We start from the raw sequence: 26,418 nt of genomic DNA on the forward strand, positions 1-26,418 counted from the left end.
GCTTCAGACTTCTTTAACTTTGATGGTCAACCTCTAGAAAACCTCTCCCTATTAACCAAGATTTTTCAGATACTTCCAAGTTCACCAGATTTGGGTGTATTTCAGAGCTAAAACAAATCTCAAACTATGACCAAAACATGCAAAAATCTGAAAACTTCAAAAAGTGTATTAGTATGAGAATTGGCTTTTGTGCATGTTTATTTTCTTTACATGGGCAAAATAACACACATCCTCCTAACTGAAGTAATGGGATGTATTGATAAACTCTGCATCAGATTTCTAAAAGGCAAAGACATCAAGCACAGGTAATTCCAACCTAAACTGTATAAACCATCAAATCTATGGGTTACAGAATGCAGGCTCTTATAAGACAAGACGTTAACTGGAGGTGGCACTACCAGAATGTATGCCCTAATTCTATGATTCTAAAATAAAGTTATGTTCCTACGTTAAAAATTGTGAAATGAAATGTCTGTATATCTCATGTCCTTCAAAGTTGTTATCGATACATGCAGTAGTTACCGGGTTGTGATCTAAAAGATATCTACAGGGCACTGAAGTGGAAACCAACAAATTCTGTCCAAGCGTTTTTTGGAAATTCTTTGTTTTCATCTTGTTCCTTGTCAAATACATAATGCATTTTTGTTCTCAGCAAAACTAAGCATTTTGTATGTTCTCAGCTTCTGTCTTTTTTTTTCTGCTTTCAGCACTAAATATTTAAACACATTCAACCTAAAAATCTCAAACTAGTAATCTGCCGCTTGTATCTTCCCCCTGAGGTGTAACTATCAACGTGGTAGTGCAGGATTGCTGCAGAGGTTGTGGTTAACAGACCTACCTGCCCACAGGCCAGTCCCATGCCTCTCTCCCCCATACCATGAGGACATGATAAATTTAACTCCAGCGCATCTGCACCAGCAACCTATGAAACATGCAAAAGGAAGAAAAATGCAAAAAACTTCAAGTACTCTTTCCTGTAGCATTGACTGTTCATGTCAGATTTCCTTAAACATTCGATAACTTTTTTTTTTTTTAAGAGACAAAGCTATGGTTATGATAGCCTGAAAAAGAAATGTGTTGATAATTACAGAGAAAAAGTTCAAAACCTGATGTGGCTTCCCAAAAGTGCAAAGGAAATTAAAGTAAAAAATAAATTAAAACGAGACAAGCACAATAAGGGGCTGGTTCTGGAAAATGTTAAAAAATGAAATGCAATTACAGGGCCTTAGGGCAGCATTGGTTTGTAGTCACTGTTGTGCAGGTGCTTCTATGCTCTGAAGAACTGTGACTCAGTAGTAAATTTATCCTTTCTGCTTTAATGAGTTTAGTCTCTAAATTTTCTGCGGGTGCCTGTCATAGCTTTTGTCATTAAATATTTTTGTTTCTCAGACAAACAAAAGCCTATAAAAAAAGTCTACACAAACATATTACTCGTGCTAATTTCTCTTCAGTACCCTCTATTATTTACAATGAGAAAGGCAAAGGAGCCGAGGTGTACAAGGGCAGCACACAAACACGGTCCTCTTCCTCCCTGCTGAACTGCTCCGGCCTGAGATGAGGATCCCTCCCGCTGCCTTCCACATGGCTGTAACTAGTATTTTGTTTTGCATTTGCATTTTGTTTTTGCTTATTGAACTGGAGTAACTTTGCCTGCTGTGTGGCCATGGTTCAGCAGCTCCCCAAGCACGTGAGCAGGGGAGAAGCCATCCATCACTTTCAGGAGTCCTCCACATCCCAGCCAGCTCTCTGCAAGCCTGGCCATGCCGTGCTGCTGGCTTCCGTGACAAGCTGACCTTTTGTATGAATAGGTCGTCCTCCTGCTGAGAGGCACTGTGGTACCTTTTGGGGCTTCTGCTCTTTGGAAAGCCACATCTCATCTATTACCTCCTAGGTAGGATCCTATGCATGCAATTACATATCACCGCTCTTCAGCTGTGGATTCCAGAGCACCCAGACGTGTGTGCTGCTCTCCACAAGAGTAGAGACTACCCACTATGCGGAAGATATTTGTATCACATAGGTTACATGTTATTAAGTGCATTTAAATAACTACTTTTTTCTAAAGGGGCAACACAAAATACAAACTTAGATTGAAATATCTGTCTTAAAATTGGATAGCAGTACCACTAGATTCAGAAAGAGGAGCAAATGGCACAATAAAGCCATTCATCTTAGTCAGTTTAAAAGCGGTACTGCTCCTGTCAAGCACGAATTCCACAGAAGATTTCATGGTCAATTAAGTAAATACAGGTATAAAATGAACTAACGTCCACTAGATCACCAAGCTAATTACTGATAGTGTTTAATTTCACCTCCCTAAGACATCAAAGTGATTTTTTTCCTCATAGGTTTAAAGAAAATAGAGGTGTCTTCCCACATCAGCATAGGAGGGCTCAGGTCACCGCGAATAAAGAAACAACAAAGTCCAAACAAACACGTTCAGCCATATGAAAACACAAATTCAATATATCCACACTCATATCTACACATATATGAAGACTTATATATATAAAAACCCCAACAACTTATGAGACATTTAAATCTGAGCTAATGCTAGCAATACTGATAAGAGTGGGGGTTTTTTTGTTTGTTTAAATTTGTTAAAACCTTCCTTTATTGATCTGAAACTATGATTTTTATTTCCTTTAGATATTTTACATGGAAAAAACCCCAGTTTTATTTAAAAATAACAACTTTGTTCAGCTACAGACACCTTTCTGAATGAAATTATTGCAGTCTTAATCAAGTATTTTTTATACGATTCCCTATAGACATATGTATATGTTTTTAAATTATTTTTTTTCCTTCAAATTGAATTGAAATTTCAGGTGCATAGTCTGTTTGCATTTGTGTAAGATTGGATTTATATTATAGGAAGCCTTCTGACTGCTGTTATATATGCTGGCTTTCTTTGCTATCATTTTTGAAAGTCTGTATTAAAACTAGAACAGTATTAAATGAGCCTTTTATACTTTAAATATTCAAGAGTTTTATATTCAAAATTTCTTCTGGTGCTGTCAAACTAGTGTGCCTGTAGGCAAGGTAAGATCAAGTTAGGCTCTCAAAGGTAGAATTAAATTTTATCAGGGCATCCGTCATAATATACAGTTTGCTTAAAATGCAAATAAAAAGTATATAGATTCAAAAGCTAAAGGCTTTCCAGGTACTGCTTAAAAATCCAAGGGACCATTTTTATGGAACAGATTTCCTTTAAATTTACATTTCCATCATTTTAATGAAAACACAGAATAAACAAATTATAATGGACATGCTTTAAATTCCCATTTTTCACTTTGAATCTGTTTCTTTCAAGAAATTCCTTACTGCAGTTCTTGTTTTTAAGGAGAATAAAAAAAGATGCAGAAACACATTTAGAAAACCATTACCTCAGCCATTTTCGAAAGTTCAATCCAGTCCTCCTTGCTATAGCTGCACATGATACTGGCAATCAGAACCTGAAAAGAATATATATGCAATCACCTTAAGCCATGTTACCAGAGTTTGTAATGTCATACTTTACTGTGACTCCAGACATTAACTACCACTACCCTGCATATGGGAACTACCAGCTGTATACTGCTGGCATGTCCAGTGAAATATAGCCGTATGTTTCACTGGGGATGAGAAATTGTATACAAAGTCATCTATTTTATCCCTGTTTTTTAAGTCATTAAGGAAATTACTTAAAGCAGGTCTAGTCAAACACCTAGAGGACTTTACAGTCTCTTCATCATGTGAGAAAGTAAGAACAAAGGCCATCCTAGGCACAGAGCCCACCAGGAAAACTGCCAAACATACCTGTTTCTGAGGTCAGAGGAATTAAAGTTATTTACTCTTTATACAATGGCAGAACTACCTGGGGCTCTTCAGAGGCAGGTAAGGCAGAAGTGCAAGCGTTTACGGTCTGATGTGGCAGCATACAGACACAACAGTCCAGCTGATTTCAGAAAGCCAGAATACACCAAAAACAGCCCCCTGGAATCCCACAGTATGCAAGTTAAGGACAGTGACAGGCAGCCGGGACTGTTTATAGTGTAGAGGCAACTGGGAGGAGACTCATAGGATGTGGGGGAAATCTGGGAGGACTGGGAGAGTGGCACAGGGAATTTCCAGTGGTTTTTTTCCCCACAATACACATTTTATTTCCTATTTGCTGGCTGTGGTCCCAGTTCCCCAAGAGCTGTTTTCTGTGCCTTGCTTTTCCGTCCTCACTGCACTGAGCGTTTATGTCCCGGTTCTCACTGTAGCTGCTTCTGCCTCTAATACCTTTATTGAGGTTCAAGTTTTTAGGTAAATTAAGTTCTAATAGGATTTTTCTGGGAGGGCAATTACAGTTGCACACACTGCTATTTACTGTTAACCGAATGTCAACTACTCCTCTGGTCAATGTTGTGTTCAAGTAACAATGCTAATTTCTATTTAAGACTAAAACAAAATTGCTTGTTCTGGACCCATCAAAGATCATCAGACAGTGAAACACTGAAGCTGATACATTCATGGTGAGATCAGCAGAGAATTCAGCCCAGGAACTCCTGCATGAAGGACTTCTAAGAAGGATGAGGTTTGCAAGAAGAAAAGCAAGAGACCTATACAGCAGCAGCTAAAAGCTTACACCAGAAAAAGAAATCACAGAAATTACAAGCAAATGACCGGCTCAGTCTGTGTCCAAAGGAAACACCAGGAGAGGAGAACACAAAAACATCTGGCCTCACACTTGTTTATTTGGCCCTCTTATGCGAAACATATGAAAGTTTCACGTGTAAGTGTGATTCGCAGGTAGGATGAAATTTGGATGTAATCTTTTTTGCTTTCCAAACAAGGTTTATTGTTGGATTTAGTATCTGGGATGAGCTTTATCTGTCACTCCCAGCCAGTATAACACCTGAACTTTCCCATAATGTGAGGGATAATGACTCATTCATATAAGGCAAAATATTGAAAAGCATGGTGTAGAAAATTTGTCCAATAGACACAACAGTTGGAAAACGTAAACTCCCAAATTATCTCCCCCAAGAAGAATGAGATCTTTAGTATCATTAGAAGGGAAGGCAATACACTTTCAAAAGGAAGGCAGCTATGGAGAAAATTAGACATGGTGAAGTACAATCTATTCATTTAAAAGGACAATATCACTTATCATTATTTCCATTATTTCCATTGTTTTGCTCTGATGAATCTCTACCTATCAATCTACCACCCACCTACCTGCAGACTACTTACCCATCCACCCTTCTAACTGATGTTTGCAAGATGGGAGTCTTTTGAGAAGGAAAGCATTTGATGAAGTGCCTGCCTTGCCTGCAGGTGCCCATTTGTGTGCACTTCTGGCATAAATGTAAGACCAAGCTTTTCATTAAATGCAGACAATCATTGCTGGCCATGCTTTTATTACCCTCTTGACAGAAGAAAAATCTCTCCTATATCATAGTTTTTTCTATTACGAAAAACCTTATATAGGTCTATAGATCAAATGTTTAGGAAACAAAATTTGCTCTACCTACTATTTGAATATTCAAGATAATTTCTGTACTCCAGAAATAAATACAAATCTCTATTAAAAGATTCTAATATTTTTTAAAAAAACACAAATCATGAAAATCAGTTTAAGAAAGCATATAGAAGAAAAATTTATAGTAAGAAACTAGTTAAAATATGCACTAACTGGAAGTTAGCTAGAAAACGTATCTTGACAAATTCACACGTTTTACAGACTAACTAAAGCAAAAAAACCCAAACCCAACTCAGACACTGACAACACGATAAGGATTTTCACAGTTGTAGTCACAATCCAAAGTGTATCAGAAATCTACACAATTCAGGTTTAAAACAAACCAAATTTTTCAGCAGGGAAAGTTGTAAGACAACAAGGGTAGCTGACTATATTCACAAGTAGCTGAGTTAGGTTATGTCAAGTGTTATTAATGAAATTTGAAAATTCTGCTGGGAGTATACAAAAGAGGAGGAACAAGATCTGTGATGTTTCAAGGAGCCGTTAATTAAGACAACATGTTTATTTAATATCGATTAGTTTTAGCATTCACATTTAAAATTAAGTACATGCTTTTGACAGAAGCAGTGGTTTACAATAATAAAAATATCTGAAAGCAAAAATTACATTTCTGCTGCGACTGTTCACATGAAAACCATGATCCCAAAAGTAATAATGAAAATTTTAAAATAGTAGGGATTTTATACTCCTTTTTTCCCCCAATGTTCTCTTAAATTAAATGTAATGCCTAGGTAGAAACAGATCCTCCAGCACTCCATGTTAACAAACCTGTCCTTCCTCAAGTGACTGTTGTTCTCCAAAATGCTTCTATGGTCTTTTCATCTGGAATCAGTACCCATGAAAAAAACAGTAATTATAGTATGCGGACATTTAGGGGCACTATCTGTGATGTTTGAGGCTTGAATCTACTCCTAAAATTACACACAGGAGTTCATAAAGAAAACAGAATATTATCTCCTATTACTTAGAAAGAGAATAGCAAGAAAGAAGAATAGCAAATGATAAAAATCACAGCTTTTATTGGAAAGTAGTAAACACAAATTGTATCACATTTCAGCTTCTCAGCCTCTTCTCACTACTATTTTTTTTTTTTTAACATCTTTGGCGCCTACAATGCCATGTACCATATTACCACCCCAAATGGATGGTATCTCATAAAAGTCCAGCACGTGGCACAGTCCAGGAGCATCCCCAGAGAGCACGTCCTTCTCTTGACTCCTGAAATTTGCAGTGGCAACCTGACATGAGTTTAATTGCAGCTGCTTGAGTCTCAAGCAGGAGGCTGCACCACACCTGCCTGGCTTACAAAAGTCCACAGAGGTAGACTACAGACAGATCTTACAGTGAAGCTGCTGCTAAGGCGTAGTAAGTGGTAAATGAAGACTGACTAAATTGCAGCTTTGTCATGGCTTGAGTGAGAGTTGCCTGCAAAACCACGCATGACTGAAGCCCAGTGGGATCCCTGCCCCACTCCTTATTCCAGATCACAAGCATAGCTGGTATATGCTGTTCCCTCTTCTTCTTCATCCAAACTGATTGTTTTGCCTATTGCTGAGAGATCCTACCTACTCCACCCTGTGTCGAGGAGCACGGTGGCCCTGCAGCCACCGCTCCCCTCTCCAATGATCACTGTGACAGATGTCACGAGTCAAGGTCTTTATGCCCTGACATTACACAAGGTCATAGACAATTTCTGCAAATGCCTATAAAGGGACAAATGCATGTTTGTAACATCAGACACTGTTCCGTGTACAGGATTTCCTTGAACATTCATGGAAGAAGTAAGTCTACCTAATTTGTTGGAGGAAAGGGAGATGCAAGAATGAGGGTATATAAGGTACCATTTAGGACACGATTATAAGATTAATATACTATAGCTAAAGCACCTAGTAAAAAGCTACATTTCATACAACTCCGTAACTAATGCATTAGTAGTTGTTCTACTTAAAAGGACACTGACAAGGTACTTCTCATAATCCTTAAAATATTTTTTCTCCCTGTTTATAATAATCCCCTGGAAGTTTAAACTAGAATCTATTTCCCTTGTGAATGTTGTGGTTTTTTTCTCTTCCATTACCTCTATGTGGATGTCTCATGAATGCAATAGCACTAAAAGAAATAAAAAGGATGAGGTTTGCCACTGTGTATGTTTTCAAGTGATCTTTCTTCCCTAACACATGGAATTCACTGCAAGAGGTTGCAAAACAAAAGGAAGGAGAAAAAAAAGTAACTGGGCCTTCTTTGGGTCAGACAATCCTGAGAACATCTATTTAAAGCCAAACAGCAGTAAAACTCTAGGTAGACAATTACCATTTGTCCTGTACTGCTCTGCAGGGAATAAGGGAGTTTCAGTACGCTGAAAGAATCTGAAGAAAATCTTAGGGGGCTGGATTTAAATGTGAACACTGTCAATTCCTGCAAATATAAGAAAACTTCCCAGCAGACACAAAGGAATCACAATCCTCTACCCTCATGCCTGCAATAACCATATTTATTTTGGTCACCTAACACAGGCCACAGCCTGTATCTGTGCCTAGCCTATTCTTCCAGGGTCTGTGCATAATCTCCCTGCACTTCAAAAAATCCAGCCACCAATATAACTTCTGCTTTCTCTTCCCTGCCTGTCCCACCTCCTTGCTGCACCATGCTTGAGGACAGTTCTGCGCCAGCTGCCCAAAGATGTTCCATTTAGACGCTGCTGCTGGCCTCAACCTGCACCACCTTCTGCTTCCTCAAACACTTGCAAAACCCCCAAGATTTTATTTTTTATGTGCACAGCCCTTGCAGACATAGAGAGAGATCCTTCACATCATCTTTAAGGGACTGTTCTGAAAGCTAAAAAATCAAGAGGAGCTTTCAAGAAGGCTGAAGGACTGGTTTTATAACAGCTACCTGTTTGGGAAGCAGAGGCATGGAACAGGATCATTGCTACAGATAGAGGGAGTGCAGAGATTGAAGACTACATTAAGAACTAGATTTCAAATGCCCCCAAAATTATTCTTGATCAACCTAAACCTCAGAAGGTATTTGTGTTTGGGTCAGACAGAAAGACCTCAATCTTCCTTTCAAGACATGTTTCTTCTTCCCAGACAACACAGTACAGCCTTGCAACAGGACCTGCTTAGTCTGAACAAACTCAAGCATCTTTAACCAAAATTCCTCAGGAAGCATTTACTAGGAAGAAACTTGGCACTGAAGATACGGTCTTTATAAAACAATGGGAAAAATAACATATTTAATTCATCATTTGCCCATGGAAAAGACGCACACATCTATACAAGCACGTTAGGACAGGAGAACTTCTTGGCAGCTGAATCATTATTTCACAGCATCAAAATCCATCTGTCTGAACAAGGGGTACGTGCCCTCAGTTCTGACCCACGCCATCTCTCACCCGTGTGCCGTAACGAGCTGACACAACCAGAGCATTTCCTGAAGGTCCTGCACACATGTAGCTACACGAGCATGTGGCCCACCAGCTGCTTGGTGAAGAGTTAACGAAGAACTGTTACAGAGAAAAGTTAACAGAGCACTTCTCAGCTATTTCAATGACATGATAAGCAATCTTGTAAATATCTCAACTGAAAAACATACATGCTGCATATAGACTTCTCATAGTTTTTTTGCACACAGAGAAAGAAACAAACAGACCGTAGGGCAGATTCTGCCCTACCCAATAGTTCTTAGATGCAGTCCCCATAGCAAAGAGCAGGCAGCAAGGGAATGAAAGCAGCACCACAGGACTTTTTGGGTTTGTACAGATTTTCCACCTTATTGAGAACCGCACCACTAGCCTACCTCTGTTATCCTGCCTCTCGTGCAACATCAGGTTCAGGACAAGTCACAGCTCTGCCACATCTTGCCAGCAGAAAGATTCTTGGAGGCTTACTGCCACTCAGTGCCAGCTGTGGCAGTGCTCTGCTTTTCCAAATGGCCACTGGCTGATGAAATGTTCAACCTCAAAATCATCCAGCTGGAATTACCAATGTACAGAACATTTCTAACACCCACTTCACAAGATAAGAGTATGACTGCAGCAAATATTTTGTATTTCACAAACATGCTTAAACGTGCAGTATTGAAAAACAACAGGAGCACAAAGATTTACTGTTGTAAAAATAACCCTTCTAGAAACCAGCCTGATTTTGATGCCTTGTAGACCCAACCAGGTTTCTCTTTTCTGTACTTTCTTGTCGTAATTTTTGATATGTTGCAGAACTGAAATAAAAATAAGCTTCTTATTAAAAACTACCTAGAACATCAAATCTCATGCAATAAGAAAGTTAACAACTGTAAACCCTGTCATGTCTCTGAGAAGCAGAGGAATTATCTTGTTATCAATTTAATAATGGAACATTGAAGTAAATGATGCCATCCACTGACACCAGTAACACTGTCTCTCCTGGGAAATTCATGTGGGTAGGAACTGTCAATCTAGATGGATATGGACATATTAAACGTTGTACCTTCAGTCCATAAATCTATTCTTTCTATGCTGCCTTAATAAAAAGATTCTGCATGATGATAAAGACAAGCAATGCAGAATGTCTTGACACTGCTGACCTGTAATTCTGTTTCTCTTCTCTCTTCTTTTTTTCAGGGAGTGGAGAGTAAATAATTTAACAATCTCTAACCATCCATTGTTTTCCCTCTTAACTTGCACTTAAAATACATTTAAGATAATTTGAGTAAATGACAATAGGAAAAGCAGGGGATATAAGTATGTTTATTATTTAGCTGTCTCTCTGTAGCAAACCTTTCAAATAAAGCCCTATCTTTACCTTGTTACTTTGAGATCTCCAGTTTGTTTTTCAAAGCGAAGTAGAAGTGAGATACAACAGATCGACATAAACCCAGGCCAAACATTATCAGCACGCAAATAAGTCTGGAGAAGCTGATGATAAGAGTTTGAAAATATTACCATTTGCTTACCCTACCACACACGGAAAAGCAGCACAAGCAGAAAACAACAAAGATTCCCTTCTCAGGCTAAACAGAGACACTTATTTTCAAAGGCAGTTATTTTCATATGATGACTCTACTTCTGTCAATGAGATTCCATCTATTTAATGAGATATTTGATGGATGCCAGTGACAGCACTGTGCTATAGCTTCAAATTAAGGCCTAGAGTTGTTACAACCTAATGTCCTCAGACAAATAAAACCCAAGGGTTATGAACAAACCCATTTTTTTGTAAAATAACAGAATGCTGTAGCTTTGATGGGAGCATGAAGCTAAGCAGATTGCTCTTTAGGACTGGCTGCACCTATAGAAAAACAAGGGAGCAACTTGGTGGTGTAACTGCTCCTCTGCCACCTGAGACTGAGCATCATATCAGCCACTGTCATGGCAGGAGCTGAGCTACCGTGCCCTTGGCCCTGCTTATACACATGAATGTGTAGGCACAGATCACGCACATGGAAAGTGTGGATAAATGAAAAGCTAACCTTCCGTTAAAACACTTAATGAGAGTCCTACCAACTTGGAATATGACTGAAAGCAGAATGAATGGACAGAAAAAAAAGAGATCTTCTGATGCACCCGTATCTACCATGCCTCAGGGCACTCTTTAATTAAGATGCGGTAGTTCTTGAAGAGTGAAAAAGAGACTATAATATGAGTTCCCCAAAACAGATGTTTAATGAAAGAAAATATAGCACCTGTACAAAACACTTCAGGGAAATTCAAACATTTTACATGATTAGAAAAAGCATGTCCATTTTATGACAGACTGTTGAAATTTCAGTGCTTCAGGTAAACCCTGCGAATTCCATTGAAAATACCCACGTGACTGAAGACTTCCCTGGAAATTTGGTGGAGTCCTTGGGATTTTATTTTGCATAGGAAACCTATCCTAGTTCAATCTCTTTGGTAATGAGCAAAAACAAATACATGGGTGAATGGAAATTAGCACTACTGAAAGAAAAAGACGCAAATTAACAAAGGCTGAATCCAAGAGAAAAGTGAAGACAGATACTAGTTTTCAGCCATACTCCTTGCAAACAATACCTGCAAGCCCTTGTGAATCTGCCATGCCCCTGCTGTATTTCCGTATTTTCCACACTGACTTAATATAAAGAGAAAGCAGAGGAGGCCAATACAATATCGGAGAAGCTAGCAGAAAAAGGATATATCTAATTCTATGATTTTCAGACACACACTATGACCTGTAGCAAAGGCTTTACACCAGGGTGCTGACACATTATTGATTCTTACAACCACATATGGAAAACAAAGCTGGCAAAAGGAACCACAAGTTTGTGGATTTTTCCTCCGCCTTTAGAAATTTTTCTCTCATCAAATTATCTGCTCAGATATACACACAGTCCTTTTTAACACAGCTCTTTGAGCACCTCGCTAATTGTTACTGTTTATTCTCACAGTAGCACAAGCAACTCTCTTCGGGGTGCCCCGCTGAGAGGGGAAGCCAACTGGAGACAAGTATGTTCAAGGGATGCAGGCTGCTCCCATGGAGACAATGTTCAGCTGATGACTGAAAGGAACCCTAAGATCCCTTCCAGTCCCTGACTGCTTCTCGATGCACGCAGATATAATTCCCCTATTACTTAGCAGCAAAGCTGCTTAACTTATTAGAAAAAAAAAAAATCAGTAGAAAATAGAGACAAAATGCACACAATAACTTTGTCAGAGTTCCTCAACTCCTGCATTCAGTCAGCTAGCAATTCCTCAGGTCAAATCTGTCTCTGCGTCCCCAAGAAGTCCATCCAATCTCTTCCCTGGTTCCGTCACCCCCAGGGCTTCTTTTAATTCACTTCCTTGGATTCAAAGGCTAAAAAAACTAGCAGTATTGGTGCTGGTAGAGGAGAAAAATGTAGCTCAGAAAGGAGGGAGAAAAAACTCTCTCTTTTACACTTTAGAGCCCTGTGATCTATTTCATCATGTGACATTGCTGGTGCCAAAGCAATGCTTGGGAGGAGTAAGTGATTTTGTCAGCCTGGTTGCATCCTCCACAACTCACCCACTCTTTCTCTGTGCACCATTATCCTCATAGTGATACACTGAAAAGCACTGATAATTTACCTGATTTTGCAGGAACAGCTCTTAGGTTAGGTTGTTCTGACAGACGAGGGTACGGTCATTAAGAAGGCGTGTGGGAACAGGCTATAAGGCTTGCCCTTCCTTCAGGAAATTATCTGCGGGCTTTACACCCCAGCTGTACGGGGGAGACATATCAGTCCCTTAATGCTATTCTCTCCTGTCGGGCCTAGGTATGGGACTTGACAAAGAGGAGAGTCTAAAACCTGCCTGATTAATGGGACAGGTTCACCTCATGACAGGAGACAATGTGCAAATGTTCACAAGGCTGGAAACATGACATCTTTTCAATGGCCAGGGCAGGACCAGTGGGATCCATCCCCACCAGAACTTCACTGAGGATCACTTACAGAAAGTCCTTCTGGGTTATTTTCCTGTTGGAAAGCATGGATGGAAAGGATGGCAGAAAGCTACAATGCACAGAGTAACATCATAATAACTGCTCTATCTATTGATCTGCATTTTTTTGTGATACCTTTGCCTTCTTCCTCCAGACACTAAAATGATTCTTTTGAAGAGCACTTAGGTTTCTACTTCTCTGGGCATCCTCTCCAAATCGGTGTAATTTTCTCTGAATGGTCTGATTTCATAACCAATTTACTTTCAGCAGAAGGTTGGACTACCTCACCTCACCTCCTGAGGTCCCTGCCAAACTGAATTTTCTTATGAACCCTCCCTGCAAAAACACGCATGATCAACAAGTATTCTTGCCTCATTCTCTTCACGATCACTTCATATCCTTGCACCAGGGAGCCAGCTAAATTTAAGCCTATCAAGCTGACATTAAGCTTATCAAGCCTTCCCCAGGCACTGGAACCTGCTGCAGTCTGGTATTTGCTCAAACCTGTCTTTTATCTCCGTATTTTGCCTTCTGTTCTCTCATGCAGTTTTCAAGCTACCATCTTTGCTCTCTTTTGAGATCTGGTTCATTGCTATCTCCACTGTCTCTTCCTGTGATCTCGCAGGGCCACTGTGTTTATTCTTCTTCCTTGCTACCTACCTTCAGATTTCGTTCTCGCCCTTCATTGAGTACTAAAGCAAACACAGTCACCTGTTCTACTTTTTCTGCCACTATCCAAGGTCACACAGCTCTGCTTTTTCATAAGATTCAGTTGCTAATGAGAGACAGATCAGACCCACAGCCCAGCAGCAAGGCCACCTCCAGAACCACAACATGCCATCCACCTCACACACAATGCACAAACCTCAGACTGCAGCAAAGCTAAATACCAGATGCACTCACGTGCATTCATCGATTCCTACCCAGCTTTTACCTCTACAAATCAGTAAGAGCCCTCCTGACATTGTGGAAGACTACTGTTTCTTGTTAGTTTCATGTTAATGGCAGCCCTAGGCTCATTTAATGACAAAGCTGTATCAACAGTAGCATTTCTTATACAAAATTAATTCCTGTGCTTTTCAAATAATTAGCAACAAACTAGGATTCAATAGCTTCTGGCCAGTAACATGTATTCATAATTTTCAAAAGGTAAAAGACAGAAGATAAGAAGGTGAGGCAAGCAAGAAACATGCTTCTTTTCAAAAACTTTAAAAAATAAATAAATATTTTAATTTGGAAAAAAAAAATCATATATATAAATATTTCCATAGTGGAAATGATATTAAAAGTCCCTTTGCAAAGAAGGAAACTCTGCTTTCTGTCAGGCACAGAAATTTTCAAGAAGTAATGATGAAAATCTATGTTTTCTGTTGAACAGCCTCTCTTCATTTATCCTTCCTATGAGCCCCTGATACCTCCCAGCAGGGCCAGAAATTCAGCAGACAACTGCGCCACTATGTACCAAACCCCATGATGGCAGGTCTTCAGTGCTCCCATCTGAGATACGATCAGAAAAATCTCATGAGTGTGTAGATATGTTTTTTTATATACAGACATTACAATTCACTTAAGTAGCTAGCTGTTATGTCTCATGACCCAAGTAGTTTTTTGGCTACGCTCCAGCAGCAAAGAAGATACAAAATTAAGGGCTGGAAGTTGGCAGCTACCTTCTGACTAATCTTTCCTCCTCAACTGCTGGTTCCACCCACTCCATCTTTTAGGGAAGCTTATTTGAAGGTGCTGAGAAACTGAAAGAGGCCTTACTATTTTCACTAAATATTTGGATGTTTAATAAAAATGTTACCTAACTTGTTCAACATACTGCTATGTGATTGGACATTCCAAAATGAAAAGGCATTGAATAGTCTATAGGATTATAGTCTCTTTCAAATGAAAGCACCAAAAGACCAACTGCCATCTAACGTTGGAGAGATTTTATCAATGATACAGCAGTGAGACTGTGTGGTCCAAAAAATATAAACCGAAAATAAATAAATCACATGAAATGTGGATGCCTCTGTCAGAATCAAAGGCAGACGCCCTAGGAACCAGAGGGATGCTGACAGTACAACGTTAAGCGAATGCAAATGTGACTTACATCTATTTTTAATGCCCATCCTTTATCTTGTGATACACATGCTGCTCACAGGTAAAAATGTGGGATACCTATAAAGTTCACACACCCTCTAGATACTCTCACCTGAACTGCAGTTAACTTAAATGAAACACTCTTCAAGTATATTCAGATTGTAATATGGAGGTATATCTCGCATAAATGGCTAGGTGGCCAAGAATGGTGTGGCTAAGAATAAGTCTATCAAGTTCTTGTACTCCAAGAAAAGCACCGCAGATTTTTAGAAATACTACTCTGAAATTTAGGAATAAAGCTTCAGTATAATTTTTTTCCCCAACCTAAGACCTTAACTCGCTGTTATGTACAGACAGAAACCATCAATGTAACTACAGTTTTATAACAAAAATGCTAAACATAAAAAGAAGTAAAAGAAAATGAAACTTGAAATAGATTAGGAACCCTGCACTTAAAAAAATAGGAGAAAGATGTAAAAATAAAGCAGCAAAAAAGCATTCTTCCTGGGAGTTGTGAGACTGAGAGGTGCAGCGGCAGGAAATAGGATAGAAAAGGACTCTTGTTGGTTTCTCAGAGTTTACATTTAACTTATGAGCTCATAACAAAGGATGTATTTAGGTCTCCTTGAAGCCTTTAAAATATTTATTTGGGTTTAAGTGTTCAGTAAATATGTACTTACTGTCACATTTTTCCTTCAACAACTAAAAGAATATACCACCTCGACTAGATATGCACACAAGGTTTAGATGCACAAACAAGTTCCTGCTGCTTTGAGTCACCATACATCAGCACACCTGCAGCAATCAGGTGCTTCAGTGCTCTTTCAAACCCCAAGGTTTGTCCAGTTTGCTATGTCCAAAATTAAAGAAATTCATATTAACTTGAATTAGCTTGTATTTGCTGCAAGTTACAACTATGCACACTGGTAGTCACAATACTGACACTCAGGAATTTGCTGTCCCGTGGTATCTGTTGGCATGTCTGTGTTCATGTAACAGTATATGAGACTAACACTGTATGAAGAGAGAAAGAGTTTTGCTTTTTGGGTCCTGCTGGCCACCTGATTTGGATGTTTAGCAGCTGCTACTTTAACCTTAATAGCAACTACAGTTCATTAGTTTCAACCAGACCATAAAAAAAGGAATAAAAATATAAAAGCAGGGTGAATCGAGATCTAGAACATGGAAATGTGACAGATACGAGAAGTTTGATGAAGAAAACTGTGTAAAAGTTCATGATCATAGTTCTTAAACCCGATGTGCATAAAAAGTTCAGAAGCTACCAGCAGTGTTGAGGGTGTAGATTAAGATCAGTTCAGAGCCCACTAAGAATTCTGCTAATCTACATGTTCCTCTCAGTGGGTAAGAAAAAAAAAAAAAACCATCTTGGAACACTTTATTCCCACACTTCGCTCTGAATTTGAGATCTTTTCATAGCCCCCCTCCCCAGAAAGCACAGGAGGCTGGGATATAGTCCAGCTGCTGTCAATCAGAATGAAAAGCTGGCTCCAATTGTGATAGATTCAAGCATGTGCCTCTGCTTTTCTTGTCTAAGCTAGAACATGTCTGCACAGAGCCAGCTCTCCTACTATCGACACAGTTCCTATCAGTAAAGTAAACTCTTTACTTGCTCCTGAACAAAAATAAACAGTTTGATGGTATAACTGCATCTACACTAGGGTTCTGCCAGGACAGCAGTTAGATGCAATTTTATTTTTAGTATTCCTAGCCTACATAAGTATGTGAGCAAGACTTTTAAATATAGATCTAGCCTTCATATTTTTCTTCATTAGAGCTGTAGCAGAATGCCCAAAATGTAAAACACATCACAGAAATTAAGTGCAGAACACGGGCTAGAGGAACAGCTCACACTTACTACTTTTATCAGGTATAAATTTGCTTTATTATTATTATTGTCATATATATTACATAAAAGAGAAAAAGCAAAATTACCTAAATCACATACACTCAGTGCCTCATACAAGACTAAAATCGTATCACAGCCGATATAAGTGAATGTCAAAGCTACTGTGCCTTTTAAAAGGTCAAATGTTGTAATTTAACCAATTGCCTATGACAAACAAGAAATGGAAATTGGGGAGAAGTATTTGGGGGATAACTATGTTGCACAGCTAATAAGGCTAGCAGAATTTTGCCATTCTTACAGAATTTAGACTTTAGTTTTGATGGATCACTGGCTGTTAATACTTTTTAAATTTTGCCATTTGGGGGGTTATTTTTTAACATTGCCACAAGGTCATTTTCTCCCCATCCAATGGCAACTTGTACATCCTAATATTAAAACAGTAACTACCCAGAAAAGGGCATTTCCCAGGGAGTAATGACTGGCTGGGAGGAGTTGATGGCCCGAGGCACTGCTGAGGGCCATTAACCCTGGCCAGTTATTAATTGCCAGGAAACGCCCTGCACCAAGGTTGTTATTGCTATTTTAAGCACAGATTGGGGGTGGGAGTGTGTGTGAAATGGACTTCTTAGTGTACAGATTTTTTTTAACACATGATGCCATTTCCTTTGTTGGCAGTTTACGGAGGACATTTCTAGAAAGAATGAATGCTCTGCCTGATACCCAGCCGGATTTCACAGATCATTTCGCAGGACTCTATTGTGCACACAGTAACTTACCAAACTGAGAAAACAGTTGGGGATTTTAAGAGCTTGTCTTTTCTCTCTAAATAATGGTCTGCATAGAAAAATAAAAGGAAATTTGAATCTCAGTAAGATGAACAAAAATATGCAACTCTTCATGTCACTGTCAGCAGAATTACATTCTAGAAATATCTTTTTAATCACACTGTCTTTATGTTTAGTGCATTTCCTTTGTCAATACTCCTGCTTAATGACCATTCACATATCTCTTCAAAAAAGGGAATTTTTAGCAGCAACAGCCAAAGCACATCCTGAACCAGCATCAGCTGATGCTAGCCATTAAGGAGTTTGTCTTTTCCAATAATCAAGCAGATTGGGTCATTTTCTAGGAGATGGTTGGTGAAGTATTTCAGAAACTGCTTTAATTTTCTCCTAGTTCTTACCCTAAGGCTAAGTTTTAAAGATGCGTTCATAGTCCTTACAAAACTGTGAAAACTGTTCTTTTCTTGTAGGGATCGATAACTCACTCTTCAAATCAAAAGTATATTCTTAGCGTATGTACAAATAGTCCTCTGCCTTACTGAACTACTTACTATTTGTCAAACCTTAGCTGTGAAAGTAAAACAAAATAAGTCACAGTTTTATAACATGCATAGGATGAAAGTACAGTTCTGCACTGAACTAGTTTGACAGGTTTCTCAACAAAGCAGTAGTTTCCAAGTGCAAAACATAAAAGATCCTCTCACATTTCTCCTCAAGGTCCTAATTTGTCACCACATACATGTACATCTGAATCAGAGATTGATTGTAAAATTCTCACTGAATTTACCATGCAATTCTATTTTCAGTTACAAATTGCAGCTTCCAGCAAAAGATAGGTGCTTTCCTAAAATAAAATTCCCTCAGATGGATGGCCAGAGTGTGTGTTTCCACCTCTTTGCCAGATGAATAACCATATTATTAAAACAACAATGACAAAAAATTCTGAAATTAATATTGTGGCAGTTGGGACCAATCAATATGACATGTACTGCATGATCGTTTCAACATGCATGAACATATATGAACACTGTCTCTGGGTATATTGTTATATTTTTAGCAGACTCTCTTGCGTTTCTAGATGTAGGATCATCTGTGGTGACCCTCTGGAAATGCAGCCTTCTAAAACTTCATAAATTGAAGACAGCACTTGAATTACAAAACCCTTAGCACATCATTTCGAACCAGTAAAAAATATATCTTCATCTCAGCTTGAGTTCAAGTGATGTAGTTACATGCTAATCAGGTTGTCAAAATGTAATACAGGCACAATGGTCCAAAGGTTGAGACAGGACTGAGAGGCAGCAGAGGGCTTCTCATCCTGGGTACAAATCGAACAGCTCTTCTTTGTGCATCAGCAAGGTAAACCCACAAGAATGGGTTACGGAGCTCAGTACCCCTTCCCTGACACGCAGCAGCAGCAGCTCTCTAGGGCAAGCTTACGGCAGTTATTTCCTGAGAAACCTCTCTGAGCTTTTAAGAGGGAATTCCCTGAGCCAGAGGTGATGCACTGCATAGCCTTCTCTAAATAATTTTTCCAGCTGGTTCTTTCTCAACCCATAGGTACCTTTGGCACCGGCAATGCCCTGTAAGAATGAGCTCCGCAGCCACGCTGGCACATGGTGAAGTGTCTCCTACTGCTCATTCCTACCTATCACCCTCCCGGTCCCAATCCAGCTGCACCCTCGCTGAGACAGAAAAACGTGAACTGCACAGTGTATTCAAAATGTGCAAAAAAAAGAAGAATCAATACACTGGCATAGTGATGGCTTTTGCTTTGTTCTCTCTTCCTCTCCCAGAAATTCTGTGTTTGATATACTTTATTTCAATGTTATTCAGCATTAAGCTGAGATTTTCATAGTGCTCTCTACTGTAACCCTAGCATAGTTAGCTTACAATCAATCACTGTATATACAAATTTAGTACTGTTTTATCCTATGTGCATACTACATTTATCTTCATTTAACTTTATCTGGCAGTTCATTGGCCAGTCACTCAGTAATGCAAAATCCTTCACAACCCTTTATAGTCAGCTCTCATCTGTATCTCCCTACAAGACTTACTATTACCAGCAAATTTTACATTCTTGAAATTCTCTCTTTTCCAGATTGTTAATAAACATAATAAACAGCACAGAACACAGCACAGATCCCTAGGGAATTTTACTGGAGCTCTCTATCCGCTGTGAAAATTTGAGTATTTATTCCTTAACATTGTTTCCTATGTTTAACTAGTTATTTATTCATGGGGGTTTCTTCCTTCTAATTTTATAGTAACTTAATGTCTTTCAAATCCTTCAATGAGGAACCCTACCAAACACTTTTGGAAACCCAAGCTCACTTTATCAGCTGAGTCTCTTGATGTCCTCAAAGTAATTTTTTAAGGCGTGGCTTACTACAAATGGAGTTTCTTTACTCTTTTTTTTTTTCCTTCTTTTTTTTTCTTTTTATTAATTCTATTTCTTAGAACAGATTCTACCAATTTGCATACAAGGATCGAAGTTTTTAGGTCTGTAGTTCACCTGATCTCTCCCAGAAAAAAGGTGTTACATTGACCCCGTGCCAACTCTTGCTACTTTTCAAGCCTCAAGGAGATCTGCTATAGCCAACACTACTATTGAAAAATGCTGATGATCAATGAGAATTTTCCTGTATTTTCCCTTTTTCCCCCCCCCCCCCCACTAACACCTAAGCCTCAAGAACTGAAAATTTACAGCACCATACTTTGTAGCTCAGTCCATCTCTATTAATATTCAGGTCATATGAGGCTTCAGCATTTTTTATGCCTTGTGGAAAAGCCTTTCTCAGAAAACTTCCTTCCCTATAAGAAAATGCAATCTCAAAGACCCAATACATCGACATTCCTGTTACTAGCCTCTGTTTTTGTTCACTTACACTTGCAAATAGAAACTGCTGTGCCTACAGAAATGGACAGGCATTTCTGGTGCAAATCCACTGTGTAAATCAGAGGTTTTGTTGAATTCCTCCTTAGACTGCATGGAGGAAAATGTGCCCTGATTGCTCAGGAAGAGCTGGACCAACACCAGCAGCAAGGAGGATGCCCTCTAGACAGGGGGAGTGGAAGCTCCCCTGAATTATGCAGAACTCCTTTGTGAACATGCCTGCTCTTCCTCCCATCAGCTCCCTCCTCTCTCTCCTCTAGGAACATCTTTCTGTACAGCTTTTCATCCTCCCTCTTCCTTGTGGTAAAGAACGAATCAAAAGAAGGAAGGCAGTCATATGCTCCATGCTCCAGGGCCTCTTCCCTTTTACCCACCACAGCAGTTATTGGAAATTCCTGGCCATTCCTGCACTCCACACTAGCTAGGGCCAAGACGTTTAGTTCCTGGGTGAGGTAACCAGCATGAGCACCTTATTGCAACCTGCCCTCCCTCTTCATCTAGGATTTCCTCTGATGTTAAGGGACTAGGCCTACTGCCAGGTTTCTGTAGTGAAAGGGATCTTTTCCATATGGTGAATTTAACAACTGCTGTGGGGGTTTTTTCACCTCCTACCAAGCATCCATGACGGCTGGCTTTGGGAAGTTTAAGCTGCAGCAATAACAACTTCTGGAGTTTTTTAGTGTGAGTTGTGGATCTGAAATTCAAAGAAAGGAACCCAGGTACCTGTTCCACACTGCTGGGCACATCCGTGATATGGAGTGTGTAAGCTTCTAGGCAGCCTGGCTTGTGGGTCCCTCCCCTTGCGCTCTGTCCATTCCAGTTCCTGTGGACAAGCATCTGGGCTTCCAGCAAGGGTCCTCCGGCAGGCCTGAGAGCACACGCAGCCCCTGACTCAGGCCCACGCTGCATTGCATGCTGTGGTTACCAGTGAGGTCCACATGGCCGCAGCCCTGCCTGGATGTTCGGAAATGTTTTATTCCAGGTTTGCAGGTGGTGTGGCTTGTCAAAATGTCTGCGACGTACCTACCCAGGCATGCATCCACGGGGTATTTGGAGTACAAAGTATCATTTCTTCATGATGGAAAGGCAAAGCTATCTGTACTAGCCCTAAGGAGAGCAGCTGGCTGACAATCTGATCTTCACTTCTGAACATGACTCCTACAAAGACAAAGATGAAGGTTCTACCTCACCTAATTATCTGTATTAAAAATGTTATTCCAAATTCCCAAGTATTTCAAATTTGAAACCCAAATGGTAAAACAAACTATAACTTTTATAACCTGAATCAAGTCAGTCACTGATATCTCTAAATGTAAATACTATGTTCTCCACACAACATCCCACAGATCTCTGAACACTCATCAGAAGTGAAAGCTATAATAACGCCTGCAAAAATACACAAATTATTCCTAATACATCTAGTGAGAAAGCCAACTTTGACCTTCTCCTCACAGCAAAGCTGTGAAGCCTATGATTCCTCTGTATTTTAAAGACTTTTCCACCTAATGTCTCTTAATTTTAAGTCTCAAAGGAGTTCTACAGCAATTTTAGATATTCTGGTCACCTTATAACTTCAGGAAATCTTTTTGAACATTGCATTTTCCTGCAGCAAAAGTTACAGGAGCAAGGTACTCCCTTATGCTTGTTCAACTGTATTTTTCTTGCTCTGTAACCCCTCATTTCCTCCTACCCTCACAGTAAAATAAAAACAAATTTGGTTTTGTTGCCTAAATTTATTAAAAAAAAAACCAAGAAAAAACAAACAAACCAAAAGAACCCCAAACACCAGAACCAAACTAAACCTCACTGCCTCATACCTCTATAGCAGAAAAAAACTTGCACAATATAATTACACCATTTCAGGAGATTTAAAAAAAAAAAAAAAAAAGCAAACCAAAACCCCCTATGCTACAAAGAAGTTGGTTATCAGCCCAGGATCCAGCGATCTGTTCCCACACGCTCCCTAGCACGGCTACTCCTGACAGGTGTTCCTGGGACATTCTGAACAAAATGTTGAACGAAAATATGTCTTTAACAGTTTCAGCCTTGAAAAGCTGCTCTCTGCTGAGTAACTGTCAGAGAGACTGTCAGCAACATTCTGAAAGCAGCAGAACAAACATTAAGATGACAAAGAGTTTTGAGCTTAGTTTTGGGGTCCAAAAGTACTTGATGTTTCTAGTAGAAGAAGTTTCTCAATTAACATGTCACGACACTTATCTGAATCACACAGTCAGTGTCACAGCGCACAATCTGGCATCCTGTGTATGTTCCTTAGAGCCATGCAGCAGCACAAACTCATTTGTGCTCAGTCAGGAGGCCAAAAAGTTACTTTTAAGACTTCCAGTATAATAATAGAGCAACATTGAAAAAGACTCTATTTGGCATCTTCTTCCAAGACCCCAGCTCTTCCTTGCAGTACAAATTTCTGAGACATTTGCTTGTTTGTGATGGACCTCTGTTAGCCCTGTAGGGAATGACATTTCCTCTGCAATCTATTTTATTTCATTCAATGTCCTTTCAAAGCACTTTATCTGTACTGCTTTGAGCTACTGAACATACTCAGACCCAAATTAATTTGCATATTGAGATTTTTCATTAATTTGCTTACTTTTTTATCATCTACAGGGCATCAGTTACAGTTTTGGGAGAGTAGAGAAAGACTACCTGGCAACTGCGTCCATTGCCTTCTTACTGAAACCCCAGCTCACATTTTTCCAGAGAGAAGTGTTTTACCCTTTTCAAACCCTGCTCTTCTCATGCTTGTTCTCCCCAGTGTAAATGCTAAAGAGGTCTCAGTGTAGTATGCAACCTTAAAATATTTGCCCAGCTACTAGGTAGTGTAAATATATAGACATGCCTTTGGGACTAGAAGAATAGACATCTGTGTAAGTAGGTGGCTTACCAACTCAAATGAGAAGGCTGAGTTATGGTGAGCAAAAGGGTTTGATGAGGAACAGCAGCAGTTTGTATGCTTTTTCCGATGAAAAAAGTGCTACCACCAATATATCCCACTCCCTCCCAATCACCAAAAATGATTCTCATGATTGCCAGCTTCACTGTGTTACTGGCACACAAAGATGTACTGCCACTGCCAGTATTCATGGTTCCCGGCACAAATAATGGCCATATTGTAGCTAATGTCAAGTAGGTGAATATAGAATTTCAGCAGTAAGCTCTCTTCCAAGTTTTATGATTTTCTTTTCAACTTTCTCAGCCACACTTTCTACTGATTCAAGCCTGCAAAGTTTTGCTGAAGTAAAAGTGGTTGTTTGGTTTCTTTCCTGCACAGTTGTCATTCCTGATCATATCATTAGGTGAGTTCTTCTTGGCCAAATTAATATTTTTTAAGTAAACTAATTTATTGAATATACCATAAAACACCATTTTTTTTCAGCCATATACTGGCTGGAAAGCACATCAATACACTGTATAATCAAGTACCTCTTTGGCAAATAAAATATGAAAACAGGACATGTTGGGGCATTAGCATTAGTTCTTTTGCCCTGCTACCTAAAACACTTCAAATATTGCGTGTCCAACTTACGGTCTAGTCCTTTTAACACAAACTGACAACTTCATGCATTTCCCACCCATGATGGGTTGCTCCCATTCAGCAGCTAAGCCCCCCCACCCCCCCCAGCCACTTGCTCACCACCTCCAAATCTCCCCTCTGCCATTTCAAACCCATCTGAGCAGGCCTTGGAAAGGGAGACTCTTCCCATTTCTCATTATGCTGTTGAGGTAATATTTGTATTACACAGGAACAGCTTTTAGTTGCCTTCCTTGGCTCAAAATGTCCCTCTGTTTTAGGGAGTAAAGAGAACAGACTACCGAACTATGATTGTGGTTTCAGCAGTCACTCCCCTCAAACAGCAGTAATGAAATTTAAATCTTAAAATTTTGATTATTGATATTTTTCTTTCACTTTTTCTTGAGTTTTATATTAATATAACACTTCACAAACAACCTTTTTTGGGAGAGCGGGCCTGCAAAATTTGCCAATAAGCTGGCAGCTTTATACTAATGAAGAAGGGATATTTGAATATTAAATTTAAGAGTATGAAATTAATAACTGTTCAATCTTTTCTCACTGTCAAGTTTTCAGTCTCTACTAATAAAGAACACCACCACCCCATTTTATCCTGATTAATAATTGCACAGAATGATAAATCCTGTGGCATCAAATGCTATGTGTGGCCAGAAGACAGAAAAACATAAATACTTAACAGAATCTCTTAAAAAAAAACCACCTTAGTTAACCGTGTAAGGAAGATGTTTGGCTATCACAAAGACAGGCTCCAAAGAAGTAAAACCACAATATCTGAAAAAGTAAAAAGACGACAGCAAACACAAACACACCAATTTTCTTCTCACTTTCACAGCTCTCTGACTGATAGCTTATATATTTTCTTGGTATACAGGGAAGCAGTGGTCACAACATTTTTAAAACTGCATCCTTTGAAAATTTAAGAATGAATGCTGAATAATACCATATATCTTAAATGGTCTCAGCCAAGTTGCTGAAGTAATACCTTACTGAGATGACTGAAGTACCAGAAATCCCATTTGTAATTGCAAATCATTTTAACAGAGAAGCACCTGATTAAAAAAAAAAAAAAATAAAGTAACAAAAAAAAGTAATCTTGGGCCTTTACTATGCATATCACCTGACTTCTTTGTGTGCGTGTTTTCTGAAAAAAAAACCAAAACAAAACCAACCAACCAGTAAAAGTGATATTAAATTAACTCAATTAAAAAAGATCCCAAATTGAAACAGCAAAACTTTTTGATGATACTCCACAAGCAAACATATAAAATCCAGACACTTTCTCTTTCTGCTTTTTCCTCTGCTTGGACCCTTACAAATATTTAATTCACTACTCATGGCATTCAAGCAAGTTTCTGCTGGTGGCAGCTTTTGCACTAGTCCACTCGAAGTAGGTTCAGGTTCAAAGGGAGAAGCTAATGGAAGAGAAGACCAGGAAAGACTGCCAGTCAGAGATAACTGCAAGCTATAAGCAAGAATTAGGAGTCAGAACAGTCAAAGAATGAGGCCACCCACTAAAGGGGTGATGACAGCACAAGGGAGATGCTAGTTCCTGATCTACAGAGGCAACACGTCACTATTAAGTGACATTATTCACTGAGCTGTGACTGGTCCTTTTTTGCACAACCCCTTGCAAAAATTAGTTTAAATACTAGCCTCTCTTGGGGGAACTTAGCTGCTTTTTGCGTGTTATGGTTCATTTCTGGCTAATGGCACCAGACAGGATGCTGTTGTGGAATAACCTTCTAGTAAGGTAGCTGTTTTGCTCATATCCTCATCTGTAAGATAAATCTTACCTTAAATTACTTGTATTACATAGCAAAAGTAACTATGTATAAATTTTGCTTTGTTTTTATTATTTACCGTAGCAAGGTAAGTTTTTTTTACCATGATCACCTGTGTCCTCAACTCTGGCCTTCATTTGAGAAGAAAATGTCATTCTTAGTTTGCTAATTAAGCTCACCCAAACAGTTCTCAGAAATTGATTTTGCTTGTAAGAAAACACATCAAGTTTAAAAAGCCTTTCTAGCGGAGTGTACAGGAACTGGGGGTGGGGGGAATATCTGTAAGCTCTAATTATACAGAATATTTCTAAATAATCACATTTCTACTCAAGGAACAAATACCTGTTTTCAGTTAGCAACAAATTTACCATTATAATTATGACAGTTCCTAGATAAGTTCACGGGCATGTTTTAAAAATCCCCGTAAGCTGCTGCTGGGTGCTGCTTCTCCCATGCCCACACAGGTGTTACGAACCTCAAAGATGCCACAGCAGAAGCCACAGCCAACATGCAGGAGCTGAATTCACATTCTCACAGTAATAACT

General features: G+C 39.2%; 1 protein-coding gene across 1 annotated transcript in view; it reads right to left on the bottom strand.

Moving 5' to 3' along the window:
- The window catches only part of DPYD (dihydropyrimidine dehydrogenase), a 366,851-nt gene that overhangs the window by 119,735 nt on the left and 220,698 nt on the right, over positions 1–26,418 (bottom strand). Inside the window, exons 15-16 of the mRNA XM_037404065.1 lie at positions 3,387–3,455; positions 839–922 (exon numbers count right to left, since the gene is read on the bottom strand). Coding sequence (XP_037259962.1) covers positions 839–922; positions 3,387–3,455 — 153 coding nt within the window. The remainder of the gene's footprint in view (positions 1–838; positions 923–3,386; positions 3,456–26,418) is intronic.

This window comes from Falco rusticolus, chromosome 11 (genome assembly GCF_015220075.1).
Source record: "Falco rusticolus isolate bFalRus1 chromosome 11, bFalRus1.pri, whole genome shotgun sequence".
Taxonomy (NCBI): Eukaryota; Metazoa; Chordata; class Aves; order Falconiformes; family Falconidae; genus Falco; species Falco rusticolus.